Source organism: Thermobia domestica, chromosome 2, assembly GCF_964235325.1.
Source record: "Thermobia domestica chromosome 2, izTheDome1.hap1.1, whole genome shotgun sequence".
NCBI lineage: Eukaryota > Metazoa > Arthropoda > Insecta > Zygentoma > Lepismatidae > Thermobia > Thermobia domestica.
In genome coordinates this window covers 11,280,986-11,296,459 of record NC_137455.1, presented here as the reverse complement: position 1 = coordinate 11,296,459, position 15,474 = coordinate 11,280,986, and the positions used below count along the sequence as shown (strand labels likewise).

Genomic DNA, 15,474 nt, shown 5'->3' with positions numbered 1-15,474 from the left:
GCTTTACCACTGAGCCACCGTAACCCCCCCCCCAAACAGAAAAATTAAAGAACAGAAAGACAATTGCTAAAGCATACGTGATGAATGATTGAAATATAAAGTCTACCTTATACCACAAAGTAGCTGTATTTTTAATCAAATAACTTCATAGTGCGGTTACACCTTCGTTGATTTCTAAAAATTGCTACAATGGACACGTGTGGAAGTTTCTGCCTACCCCTGTGAACTTTCTCTAAGAGAAGTAAAAATAGCACGAAATCTCAAAATTATAACGAACCAGGCCTCTTTAAAAAAAAAATTAAAAAAAAAAAAATAAAAAAAGTGCGATGCACAGATTTACAGCCTTAGCAATGATATTAATTAATTGTCCTTCCTATTGTAACTGTAACTCACTTATTCAGAATTCTCGAAGTGCGAATTCAATAATACATAAAGAGTATAAAAAACGCACGACTCGTCCGGGATATGTACTCAGGTGTCCGGCTTACTGTGCCGATGCGTTGACTACTACGTTATCCAGTCCGTTCCCGGAACAGCAATACATTCTATTCCTGATGTCGGAGCTCAACCATTCACCCCATACGGACAACCCAATGTTCATATTAAAGAACACGTCTGACTGTTGAATTGGTGATATAAAATTCCTCAATGTATGGAATATAATATAATGACTGAGTGACATCAGGAATAGAATGTACGAGGTTTGTTGAAAAACTGTCCAATCTTTTTTTTTTTTTTTTCAGCGTAAACAAATGTAGTGAAGCAGGGGGAGGGAGTGTACGTAGGTGACCCTAATGCACATGCTTTTTTCCAGCCTCCACAAGCAGTTAGTCGCCGGCAGACAGCCGATTAAGTAAGAGGTGTGAGAGATGTCGGAATTTCACTTTTGACAAAATGACCGAAAAATTTGAACAACGCTACTGCAATAAATATTGTGTCAGGTTTGCAGAATCCCGAGTAGAAACCAACCACAAGATGAAACAGGCTTTGGAACAACGAGGGGGAAGGGAGATGCTTATAAGTAACTCACGGATCAAATGTGGACAGTGAATTCAAACTTCCATGGTCAAATACAGCATTCTCGTGGTTTGACAGGCTCCATAATCCCCCGATATGGCTTGTGTAATTTCTGGCTTTTTCCCCAAGCTGAAAATGTCCATGAAAGGAACTAGATTTCAGTGCAAAGAAGACATTGTGCAGAATACGACAAACAAGCTGCGCGTAATACTAAAAGAGGCGTTCCAGAGCTGCTTTCAATTTTAGAAGAATCGTTGGAAAATATGTGCGGCAACCCAAGGGGAATACTTTCAAGGAGATTAAAGTAAGACTGGTATTAACCAAAAATTGGCTACTTACCAATGAATTCTTCCTTGAAAAATATAATTATTTTGACGTTTCGGAACTCTCAGCTGGTTCCTTCCTCAGTGGCAGGGGAAAAAGGATTAAAACGGAAAGGAGATAAAAGGAGTAAAACCAGGAATACATACCACTATAAAAAAGTAACGAACAAAAAGGATCCTGAGATGACCAGAGCAGAGTGAAAAAAGAATGAACTGAATCAAAAAGAACACGGTGTCTATGTTAGGCCACCAGAGCCAGATCCAAAGTATGCATCAAAGGTAGGTACCCAAGTTCGATCGATGTTGCCAGTATCAGGGTTCAATGTAGGTTTGTATTTATGAATAAAGAACGATTTTTTAATTTTCCGTTGTTTTATGTATTTATTTATTTTTGCTAAACGTATTATATTATGTGAATGTTGTTTTAGATGAAGCGCCAAACCCGACATGCCTTCTTCTTCTTGTGACTTTTTTGATTGTCTAACATGTTCCTTCACACGCGTGTTAATATTACGTTTAGTTTGGCCAATGTATGAGGAATCACATTCGCAATGGACGCGGGAAATACCTGCCTTATTTAACGGATCGACAAAATAGCTTTCAAATCCAGTGAGATGTTTTTGTACACTTTTGGGGGAGAATACTTGAAGCAGATGTGTTATGCTTTGCAAGAATATGTTGAATTTTTGTTGAAAGTTGGGGGAAATAAGGAATTCCAATCCAAGTTTTTGCTTCTTTTGAAGTTACCGTTTTAGGAACTTGCAGCGATCTACGTGTTTGATTAAACCAATTTTGTAAAATACACAGCTTATAACCGTTTTCTTGTCCTATTTTATATAAAAACTGTATTTGTTCATTGAGATTTTTTTGACGGTCACAAATTAATAATGCTCTACGAAAGAAGTTCTCCCAAATATTGGCCTTGTACATTGGCGGATGAGCTGACTGTTGATGTATGTAAGTAGTGCCTGCATTAGGTTTTCGGTATACTTTTGTAATAAATTTATTATGTGATCGGGTAATCAATAGGTCATATTCTTGCAAAGCATAACATATGTGCTTCAAGTGTTCCTCCCAAAAGTTTACAAAAACATCTCACTGGATTTAAAACCTATTTTGTCGATCAATTAAATAAGGCAGGTATTTACCGCTTCCATTGCGAATGTGATTCCTCATACATTGGGTAAACTAAACGTAATATTAACACGCGTGTGAAGGAACATGTTAGACAATCAAAAAAGTCACAAGAAGAAGAAGGCATGTCGGGTTTGGCGCTTCATCTAAAACAACATTCACATAATATAAAACAGGTTAAGGTAATAGGTTCAGCAAAATAAATAAATTAAAAAAAAAAAAAAAAAAAAAAAGGAAATTAAAGAATCGTTCTTTATTCATAAATGCAAACCTACATTGAACCTTGATACTGGCAACATCGATCGAACTTGGGTACCTACCTTTGATGCATACTTTGGATCTGGCTCTGGTGGCCTAACATAGACACCGCGTTCTTTTTGATTCAGTTCATTCTTTTTTCACTTTGCTCTGGTCATCTCAGGATCCTTTTTGTTCGTTACTTTTTATAGTGGTATGTATTCCTGGTTTTACTCCTTTTATCTCCTTTCCGTTTTAATCCTTTTTACCTTGCCACTGAGGAAGGAACCAGCTGAGAGTTCCGAAACGTCAAAATATTTAAGTTTTCAAGGGAAGATTGATTGGTAGTTAGCCAATTTTTTGTTAATTTTGAATATCCCCAATGCGCCCATGTAATTATAAGACTGTGGTAGCCTATCTGAATACTTAATTATTATTTTTTTTATTATTATTATAAATAAAAGACGGATCCTTTTTGAAGAAACCTCGTATAGCTGCTAAGGGACCGACCTGGAAAGAGTAGTTGTTAAGACATTGGAACGATAAACAGAAAACCTGGTTTAAATTCCGGTCCAATCATGCTTTTTTTTTTCATTACATAATATCGGCGCGCGATTCTTGATCTGAATCGAAAGTGGAGTTACGCCAACATAAAAGCCTGGACTGTAGTTGCATTTAAGGATTAAATGATGTTGGAATACTTGCTACTACTGGAATGATGAAAAGTCAGAGGGTATAGTATATTAGATGAAATGCCTGTCCTTCGCACGGCGAGAATAGGTATGCGGAAAGGTATTTGAACCCTTTTCCCCTCCGACCTATCCCGTTAGGATACGCTATTTTAAGCCTTAGCTTTAAAAAAAAGTATATTTATTTATTTATTTATTGAACAAATTCCCAGATACAGCATAACTTTGCCATTTTACACAGGGACATGCTAACAAAAGAAAGAAAAAAAAAACAAGATAACAATAACAACAACATAGAAAAAAGAGTGTAAGAGTAAAACTATTCCGTCAAAGCTCGCTTAATTGCTCTTTCAAACACTGGGTAGCTCGAAAATATGTCCACATCAGTTGATACTTGATTATAACAGTTTGGTATTCTATAAAAAAGAGACCTCTGTATAACAGCCAACCTAGGACGGGCAAGATGGAATAGGTGGGTATTCCGGGTGATGCGGGAAGGGACACGTAAGGATAGTTCCTGAAGTAATATTTCCGATCTTAAGTTTCCATTAACTATTTTATGTAGATATTTCAGGTCAGAGATAGTTCTGCGTACTTCAGGAGTCTGAATATTAAGATGTCGCAAGAGTTCCTTCTTAGATAATATTCGAAGTGCAGGAACACGAAAACGGACTATAGCGATGAAGAAATTGAGAACAGAATCAAGTCTGGAGAGATGTGTAGGTGCTGCCATGGCCCATATGGGAGAGCAGTATTCGATCTTGGGCGCTATTAATGTCTTATAAAAAGTTGCTAGTGAAGAAACAGTGCGTAGTTCGGTGAATCGATAAAGAAGTCCCAACATGCGCATTGAATTCTTTAGTATTGAGGAGATGTGGTCAGAGAATGTGAGTTTTGAATCAAAGATGACACCAAGATCATTATGACTAGCAGAATGTGTGATAGGGGAATCGTTGATATGGTATGTGGAGGGAACAGGAGACTTTTTCAAAGTAATAGTAATACTGTCACATTTCTTACTGTTGAGTTTCAAGTGCCACATTTCACACCAGCCTGTAAGGTAGTTTATGTCTTCCTGTAGAGCAGTTATGTCATGGAGACACGATATTTCTCTGTATAACTTACAATCGTCAGCAAAAAGCAGAAGGCCACTAGGTTTAGCTGATAAGTGCGTGTAGAGATCATCCATATACAGGACAAACAGCAGAGGCCCAAGTACACTCCCCTGAGGCACCCCTGAGATCACGGGTTGGGGGTTAGAAGTTGCCCCTGAAAGAACAACTCTCTGTTTACGGTCCTTCAAGTAGCTTGTGATTAGAGAGAGAAATTTGCCATGTACATTAAATCTATTGGAGAGTTTATGAAGAAGATGAATGTGACTGACAGAATCAAAGGCCTTCGAGAGATCAAAATAGATAACATCTAATTGAGTATTGTTATTCATACATTTGACTGCACAGGAAAGAAGAGTACTTAAGTTTGAGAGACTTGAGCTTTTCGGTAGAAAGCCGTGCTGAGAACTATGGATGTAAGGTGAGGTGAATTTAAGTAGCCTGTCTTTGATTATTTTTTCGCAGATAATTGATATTACAGAAAGAAGAGATATTGGCCTATAGGAGGATACATGATCTTTAAGTCCTGATTTATATATTGGGGTCACGTGAGCTAGTTTCCAACTGGTGGGATAATACCCTTCCTTGAAGCATCTATTGAATAAGATAGATAGAGGAACCGTAATAACTGAAGCAGTTTTGTTGAGAAAGAGAGGACTAATTTTATCAGGTCCTAGTGATCTGTGTGGAGATAACGATAGCAAGAGAGCCAGAACTTCGCCCGGGGTGGTAGAGAGATTGGATAAGGTGTCCGAACAGATGGAGCGGAGAGGGGGAAGATGGGTTGTAGAGGGAAGGGAAGTAAATGTTTTGCAGAAGTAGTTATTGAAGATGTCGGGTCTTTGATCATCACTCGCTTCAGTATTTTCATCTTGAACTGTTGCCGGTATGCCCGGAGATTTTGTTCTAGATTTAATTACAGACCAAAAGACTTTAGGGTTACTAACAGTAAAATTACCAATTGAGTCCATGTATTCAAAGTATTTACGCCGCTGTACCTTCTTGGCAAGACTTCTAATTCTAGCAAAGTTTTTGTATGTGTAGTCACTCGGATGTGATTTCCATAGAGTCCAGGCAAGCTTTTTGTTTTTAAAAAGTTCACGAAGTTCATTGTCGTACCAGACCGGAAACCTGTTCGATTTTGATGCTTTCACCGGCACAAAGTCCTTTATGGCTGAGTGGACAACAGATGTAAATAAGTCCACAGCGTCGTCAACAGTTCCTACCTCTAACAAACACCAAGGAAACAGTTCAATAGCCCGGCAGATGTCACCCCAGGGGGCTTTCTTCCAAAGAAGTTGTGACCTACTTTTGAGGGGCTGGTTTGTAGTAGTGGAGGGGAGGAAATCGAAAGAAACAATGAATTAAGATTAGCGTGGGTAGTACGTGGGTAGTACTAGAAATATCAGCTAAAAATACATGGAAAGGAACATTATTCAAATTAGTCGTTATATAAATACGGTATCAAATTTCCTAACTAAACCCTTTTGATTATTATTGTGAAGGTGTCAGTTTAGAGTTACCGAAATTATAAGGAACTAAATAGTGACCTAGTACTTAATTAAGGTGAGTTTGGAGTGATTATAATATGTGTTCTTTTGTCACCGACCCCAGGCTCATTTTATTAAATTTGGAAGAGATTGGAAAAGACATTGATAATTTGAACTTTATTAACCGAGCCTCGTATATGAAGGAACAATCTCGAAGCTTCTTTCACCAGTTTGGTATGTTATACATTTGTGTTAGTAAGCCTAGCTTCGATTCTACGGCCATATATGGTCAAGCAACAGGGACACTGATCACGTGACAGCAACATGCTTGGTGACTGTTTCTTTGTGTTTGATTTTCGGGACTCTTACCCGTCACCCACGCACTGTTGAAGTTGAGAGAGTTAATTGGACAATGATCCTCTCTATATCTGATTTTCGGAACTCTTACCATCCACCCACGCAAAACTGTACTTAAAATCTATTGTCAGCTAAGGGAAACTCCAGTGCTTCCTCTGTTCGTAACGACGCACGATTCGTGTCGATCAGTGCTCGGTAGGCCGCCCTTCATTACAAGTCGGGCGTGCCATTCTAAGTTGATACGCGCCGTTGCTTTATATGTGCTCCCCTGAACGGGTCGAGCATCAAAGACTAGACTATTAATTATATAATAATAATAATAATAATAAAACAAAAAAACGAGGGATCAAATCCCAAGTATAAAAGGGAACTCAGTGTTCATGAGAGTGAACTTCTCTTTCGTTGGTAATGTTGTGATTACTGAAGTACTACACGTCGTGTTGTGCATACTATTTCTCGTGTACTAGGATACTAGCGTACACTCGTATGTGTTAAGAAACTGTGCGCCAGTTGGACCCCTCACGACTGAAATTCTGGGATAATTGTTGAGCAGCTGTGAGCGTATTAACACGGATCAGTTCAAATTCCTATTCCTGAAGCCTACTGTGGACCTTTGCTGTCAAATGGGACTCGACACCGGAACCACGACGTTCCTGAAGGAGTTGACCGGTCGAAGATTATTGTGAGTAAATGAAAATGTATTGATCGTGCTGCCACTGTGATTACGTAAAAGCCACCGTAAATATGTAAAGTAAACGTTTATTTGTCTGCTTGTAATTTTTTAATGATATTTTTAATGTAGTATAAATTATACTAAGCTTCATTGTATTCTTTGCACATTTTAGTTAGGTTTTCTGATTTAATCCTCAAGCTAATCTTAATTCATTGTTATTTGTGCCTAGTTCAGTCATTTGCACATATTTTCTTTTTACGGTAGTTATATTTTTGTCTGCCGACCTTCCAGCTTCGGATACGACAAGAATGTAGGTAATGGAAGAAATCGTTCTTCGCCGTGGCAGAGCTGGGATAGACACGCGAGAGAGAGAGCGAGGCGTAAACTCTGTAGTGAGGAAGAAAACAAACGTAAATGTTATGGTCATATTAACAAAATTCTAACCACGACGGAGATCATGGTTTTACTTTCATAGCATAATGTACAACAATATAACATATCTGAATACCCTCCTGCAACAACATTCTTTTCCCCTATTGTTAAAATAAGAACAGTTGTCGCTTACCTTTCTCTTCTTGCCCGCAACAGGCAACAAAACATGTTGGGGTGCCTTCTCATCTGCAATCAACGGATCTTGCTGACTTCGATGCACCAAATGAAAAGTAATGGCGTTCTTCTTGTCTATAAACTTCTTCTTCCTCGGCTAATACATAAAGAAAGAATGTTATATATTATATTCAATTTTATATAACAAAACAACGCAAAGTATTCAATTCAATTACCAGAGTTTTTCAACCGATCTATATTGAACATATAATATATATATATATATATAAATGTGAGAAATTACTACAATCAACAAAAGAATATATGGAACAGAGAGAAAAAAAAACTCAAGGCATGGTATACCCTTCTAACATTTTTTTTCTTTTTTCAATTTTATATACAACAGTTAAATGGAACCAATTCTGCTGTACGCTTTCTAAAATTAATCTTAATAATTAGCTCAGATAAAATAAAATAATTACAGACCACTACGACCTGTCTTGGAACATATGCTTCTGTTTTGATGAAAAGGACAATATTGTACATCAAGTTTATATATATATATATATATATATATATATATATATATATATATATATATATATATATATATTTAAATATATAATTATTTTATTTTATTTATTTATTTATTTATAGTAGTTACGATTTAATTCATATTCGATGTAGTTTTAGGACTAAAAAGAATTTCTTATTTTCCTACAAAAGAATAAAAATAACATGTAAAAAGGACAGAAGTTCACGTTTTCAACCATGAGAAACTTATACTTCCGAAGAAACTCACAAAAGCCGAAGAAAGAAATGAAATCTTTCAGTTTAACGTCCCACGATTATACCCTCGAGGCAAAGGGAAGGAAAAAATGGTTAAAGCAAGGGAATGATGATGGAATTAGTGGAATGAAAAGAGGGAGGAAACGGGAATACCCCAAGAAAACTGACGGACACGATGTTGTCCACCACAAACTTACTTGGCCGGAGACGGAGCCTGGGACCCCACACACCAGAGGTAATCGCTCTACTACTGAGCCACCGTAAAAGAATACACAACTTAAAATATTATTTATTTACTTATTCGTAACATAGTTCAGTAAACATGAAATCTGTAACACAGTATACTACTTGATATTTCACAGGACTCCATATTACAGACAGGTTCCACCATGCTGTCATCTTTCTGTTCGTGCCTCCCTTCTTAACTATGTAATTCCCCTCTCTTGCTGTAAGTCCGTGTTATTATTATTATTTTTTTTTTAATTTCTTTCAAATTCCACTTTATTTTCATAATATTTTCCAGCTCTCTCATACCTACTCTCCTTGTCTCTATCCTAAACTCGTACTTTGTGGATTGTGACTTAGTGATGATGACTTACGCAGAGTTACTAGTTAGTTGTTCCTCTTTTACATTGAACGATAACATCCATATACAAACAACATTATTTATAATTAAGATCGTCATCTTATCAAAACAACAACAAGATCAGAAGGCAATAATTACATTTAAAGGCTTCAATTTAAAATCAATGTCATAGATTTCAAGTTGGCATAATCAAATCTCTTTTGAACATGTAAAGTAAGATAAAGGTAAACATAACACTCAAAGTTAATACAAAGATAAAATAAATTAATCACATCATAACATGTTGCAGAAATATAAAGTCCAAATGAAGTATTCACAACACAACTCGTAACATCTGAGAGAATAAATTAAGAATTGTTATCCAAATTTAATTTAGTTAACATATCAGGGTTGAAATTTTAACCAGCTTTAGCCGTTTACCTGCTCCAGCTTTTCATATCTAAATTATATTTATCATCAATATTATTCACAAATAAATTAATAGACGAATTTTGCGTCGAATAACCGTGGGAACCTTCGGCTGGTATGGGATTAACCCCAACCATATCAGCGGGTTTTAGTTTAAATTATGATTAACAAAAGGGTCAATCAAAGTACATTGAACACCACAATCTTGGTTATTTTCACTTGATCCATTTCCTGTTTCATTCATTACTTCGGTCCTATTCCGACAGTTCCTGCCATCTCGAGATCTCCAATTGCATCTGTTTTGGGTCACACTGGTATGCATGACATTGTTGCTGTAATTACGTCTTCCACGAAAGTTTCTTCCGTTCGTCCAACTGTTCCTCGGATTATTATAATTCGTTCCATTTCTACCGCTAGAATTGAATCTTCCATTAGCTCCAGTTCCAGTACGTATAACAGATCTTTCACTAATTCCAATGCCAGTATTGTCACGTGACCTCTCATCGCTGCGAAGATTTTCGGTATTTTCATTGGTTATATTCAGGTTTCTGACAGGAATTGGATTGGGTGGATTACGATTACTTCCGCTAGGGTTCGGGAATTGATTCTCGAAGTTTTGAACTAAAATTATCAGATGATTGAAGTTTACGCATTGAGCAGACAACAGAATCTGTTGTAATTTATACGGCAATAAAATGCGTACGGAAGCGATTATTCTGGATTCTGGCTGAAACGGATTGACGAGTTTAAGTTCATTATATGCATTGATTGTAAAATCCGTAAGAGATTTATCGACCCGAGGTGAATAGTGTCGAGTTCGCACCATCGCATCACGGTTAGCTAACAAGAAATCATTTTCGTAATTAGCCAACAGGGCCCGTTTAAATTCTTCGTAGGATTTTATATGGTCGCGAATAGCTTTAAACCACAAGGAACAAGGAGGAAGTAACAGATGTGGTAACAACTTCATAAATTTAGATTGATCTACACCCATAATCTCGCACTCTGCTTCAAATTTTTCTAAGAACGAGCTTGCGGTTTCGTCACACTTACCGCTGAATTTAGTCATGGCCTTAATTTCACTGACCTTAACGTTTATTTTGCTATAGTTATGTTTTTGTTGGCGTTGATAATGGTCTGGAACCCTTTTGTACTTATTTATCTCCTTTCTTCTTTTGCGATCTGGACTTTGGAATCGCCTACTGTGGTTTTCCACAACTAAACCATCATCAGTAGAACTCTTAGAAGAAGATATCCCGTCAGTTTCTATTAATGGAGTTCTCGGGCAGTGATGCAATGCTTCCTGTTGAAGATGCAATGTTCCCTGTTGATGATGCAATGTTTCCTGTTGATTGGGAGTACCCAAAGCCTCCTTATACATAGGATTATTGTAGTCACATTCCCTCTCTTGTAACGATCTGATTTCCTCTTGTATGTTGGATATCAGTATGCTATGTGAATTGACCTGGGCAGTAATATTCACTATCTGATTTTTTTGTTGGGCTGTCGTCGATTCCACGGCTTCAACGGCTTTCTTTATCGACTCTGTTTCTAGAGCTAGTTGATCCTGTCTATCTTGCCATTTGTTACTAAATTGTTGAAACCTAGTATCAACTTCTCGCGTCATATCATTTGTAATTTTGTTGGTAACTTCATCAGCTAATACTTGCAAATTTTCTTTCAAATTGTATTGCAAGCGATCAAAATTTTCTTGCACACCTTGTACTTTATCTGAAAGAGATTTATGCTGCGCTAGTATCTGTTCTAGCTTTTCATCATTCAATTTTTGTTGTTGATCCAATTTAGTTTGTTGTTGATCAAATTTAGTATCAAGTAGTTGACTAAACATATCAATAAGGTTAGAATAGGAATGTTCAGACAGAGTTACGGCATTTCCAGGTATGGTTTCATTTGAAATGCTGGGTACTTCTTCAATCTCGGAATTCTGCATATTAGCAATTCTTTGTATTCTCTTCCCACTTCTCAAAGTAGTGAAACTCATAAAATACGTATATACATAAACTCAGTTCTTACTATTCTTCGGAACTAAATAGTATAGTATAGTCCCGTGTCTTCGGCACCAGATAAAACGAAATATATATATAAACACTTCGCTTTAGCCCTGATTCGTTTTACGTATCTTAAAATCACTATGTCATTATAATAAATATACCAACTATTAATCACTAACCATAAATATGAATTGCGTCCTGATATCGTCGATTTATTCTTCTGTTTTATACGTACATTAAATATCAATAGCAACCATATCTTTCGTATACGTATCCTCTAATTTCGTGTGTATATCTCCGTAAAGAGCTTTCCCATAGCAACTAATAATCTCGACAATAACAACATGTTCTATCAATAACAAACTAATAATCTTACTCATGACAACATGTCCTGTCAATAACAGCGTTCTTTCTTTTAATTATATCTAAGCTATATGCTTAATTATTGCGCCTCTGATCAATGTTGATAATATAGGTACAGATTAATTATAATAGGGATATATCGCTGTAAAGTATCATTCCTGCATTTGCCTGGTGTGAATGAAAAAGTACAGAAAAGACCTCACTCAGGATGGCGGCCTGAAGAACTTTTTCGACGGAATGTTATGTAAGTAAAAAGCGAATAGAAAACTACTTTTTCGTTAACAAATTTCATGGAAACTACAATGTTTCATATGCATGCAGATCAGGGTTGGCAAAAACCATGGTTTTTATTGAAAAAAAAAAAAAAACTTTTTTGTTTAAACCTTTTTTATTTATTTTTTTATTTTATTTTATTTTATTTTTTTTTTTTTGTTTAAACCAGGTTTTTTTGGTTTAAATAATTTGCTCTATGTATTTATATCACATATGGACAGAAATAAGTTTGTTTCGCCTTCGTGTTATATTACAACAATCGGGTTACACTGGAAGGGGTTACATAAGCTCAAAGCGAAATCCAAACCGCTTCTCGGTTTACATCCGAGAGAGATTGTCCTCTATTTGAACTCGTTTAAACCAGCCAACCCTGATGCAGATTAAAAAAGAAAATGAAATCTGTCAGTTTTATGTCCTACGGTTATGCCCTTTAGGCTAAGGGAGGCGGTGATTAAGGCAAGTGAATGATGATGGAAGAATTGTGGAATGAGAATGCGGGAAGAAACGGAAGTAGCACGAGAAAACTCACAGACACGATATTGTCCACCACAAACTTACTTGACCGGGTATCGAACAAGGGACCCCCACGCATCAAAGGTAAGCGCTCTACCACTGGGCCACCGTGTTCCCGTCGCAAGCAGATGAAGTCTGTGTGTAAAGAATATAATGTGAATAAACATTATTCAATTGTATGTGAAAGGATGAAGTTACATTTCTACTTAGCGTCCCATGTTTATGACCTTCAGGATAAAGGAGATGGATTATTAATGAAAGCGAATAATTATAAAACATTTGGTGGAATGAGAATGTGCGGGAAAAGGGGAAAATCCTAAGAAAATTCACGGACATGATGCTGTCCATCACAAACTCACATAGTTTGGGATCGAATACGGGACTCTCTGCATCAAGTACTAAACGTACAAGACTATTTGGAATTTAATTGGAGTTTAGCGTCCTTTTCAGCAGTGAGGCTATATGAGACATGGACCTACAGTGTAACATAGAATCCGAGCCACACAAACTCCCGCCGGAAATATGTGCATGAGTAGTACCTATTTGAAATTGGACTCAGGTTGATTCAGTCCATGACATCGCGGCCACAAATATACATTCTCTTTGTAAAAATTAGCTTTAAATATTTTAAAAGCTTAGTTTTATGAGCGCATATACATTATAAGGCAAGTCTCTACTTTAGGCATGTCTTTCATTGTTGGTTCAGTCATTCAATTCTTCCGTCAACAAACCATACGAAGAACTGGACAACACTGACAAAGATGACGTCAAATCCTATCCATACTTCCCGCTCAAACAAAAGACAATCAACAGTACGACACAACTCCCACGTTACTCGATACCAGTAATGAACGTAATGAAACAGATACGTATCGCATAAAATGAATTAAATGGCTGAAGTAAAAACTTGTCCACACGAACATATGCTAGGTGCTCACTAAAAGAGAATGCTATCCAACCGAATCATGGCAGAAGCGTAGCTGGGGGGCAAGCACGGCAGTGCGTTCGCATAGATGATGCGCGTCAGCGACGATTAGTGTACGCAAAAAGGAGAATAGTGAAAAAAAAAGTTGATACCACTGAAAATCACATAGGTTAGATCAATTATAATTGTTTCACCCTGGTAACTATATACTTGTAAACATGGACTATACTATTCCTACACCGCATAGAAATACTCCACCGGTGGAAATTAGTATGTTACACAGTCGTCTCTGATATGCACTCACTCATTTTAACTATAAAATATCCCTTTTGATAGTTTCACACTTCTAAACATAAAATAGCCTACTAGTTTCCTGCATTATGAAAACTTCCTCCACCAATGGAATTTAATATCCTTCTCTCATGTGCACTCACTCATTTTTACTGTAAAAGTACAATTTCTGTGACTACTCTTGGTGCAGACTTATTATACGGATCCATACATTTGTACAATTTACTAAAGATTAGTAATAATATTTTACTAGAGTAGCGTGTAAATAATGGAAATATGATGTGCACTTACCTCTGATATGCGTATTTACGTGAAAATAAATTTAAAAAAAATAAAAAAATGAAAGTCGAAGGTGGCATCCACGTATTCTTCCATAAGGTAATAAACACGGCTGTGTAGTTTACAAAAGTTTATGATAAATTACAACTAATATTGTATTATAGTAATTTTTAAGCAATCGAAGCAGTTTGTGTTTTTACGTCTGACACGGATTGGTACGGAAAAATGAGTGAAAATAAAGTGTGACAGTTAACACAAAACGTTCAGGTAGCCATTATGCCCAGTGCATATTAAATTGACTGAAACCGAATCACGGTATAGGAAAGTGAAGAGTTACGAAGAGGAACCATTGAAATATTGGTGATGTAGTATGTATACACTGAAAGATTAATAATTGTGTCCATTCTGGATTTGTGAATGATAGCGGTAATGAGCGATGTAGTGCAGAAGTAACAGTGCAAATTGAGGGGGAAATTGGATTATCTTGATATTGGGAGAGAAAACGTTTAAATTTGACAACGAACAGAGGAAACAACGAACCCTGCGGGACTTCCAAACCCCTTCGCTCGGCATTTAGCTATGTTTTATGAAGATATTATTAGTGCATTTTAGTGGCCACCTAGCACAGGTTGGTTGGTGTCTTTGCAGATCTCTCAACGTGAATTTGCACCGGAGAATGCATATGCAGACCTTAAAAATTATTCCTGAAAGTATAGAAAGTGAATGTAGAGAAGTCTTTGATGAATTTGTGTATGGATCCATATAATAAATCTGGACGCTGTTCTTAATCAGTACTCTAAATTTTATGCATTCGGAAATGATTTGGCTTCTTCCAATTTATTAGACTTCTTACAGATTTAAAATTTCTTGGGTCTAGGCGAAAAGATGGTATATCTCGTAATGATGTCAACGCCACACATTCGAACGGTAAATACTTTGATCATGTTATTGTCTTTACTAATTAATTTTCAATTATTAGAAATCTTGTGAGTCTTTTACCCATAAAATAAAATAATACCACCTTCAAAATTTAGAAGACTTACCATTTTAAGTAAAAATACAACTATATCACGTGTACATCTACCTTATGATCACACAAGCAACAACAGAACGCCTTATGTTATGCTTTTGTTCATTTCTTGTCTTATCTAGTCTTGTCTTGTCGTAGACCATTATCGGTCAAATAGGTAGGTGCACCGGTGCACAATTCATATGTGCTACTAATGCAAAAATGGTCAAATGTGTACCTCAAACAGAGGATTTATGATTCAAAACAAAATAGAATAAAATACAGGACACAATCGGGAAAAGAACACAAGTTGGGAAAAAAGTCAAAACCAGGAAAAAGTCAAAGTCAAAGTCGGGAAAGGAGTTCAGACAGTGAAAGAGGGCGAAAAGCCAAGGTGAACAGGGCAAAAAAGTAGAGGAAAGTGGGAAGTATAAAATGAAAAGATAAA

General features: G+C 36.6%; 1 protein-coding gene across 1 annotated transcript in view; it reads right to left on the bottom strand.

Moving 5' to 3' along the window:
• The window catches only part of LTV1 (LTV1 ribosome biogenesis factor), a 55,369-nt gene extending 40,150 nt beyond the window's left edge, over positions 1-15,219 (bottom strand). Inside the window, exons 1-2 of the mRNA XM_081738507.1 lie at positions 15,061-15,219; positions 7,598-7,735 (exon numbers count right to left, since the gene is read on the bottom strand). Of these exons, the coding sequence (XP_081594633.1) occupies positions 7,598-7,735; positions 15,061-15,063 (141 nt within the window). The 5' untranslated portion in view covers positions 15,064-15,219. The remainder of the gene's footprint in view (positions 1-7,597; positions 7,736-15,060) is intronic.
• Positions 15,220-15,474: the final 255 nt, after the last annotated feature.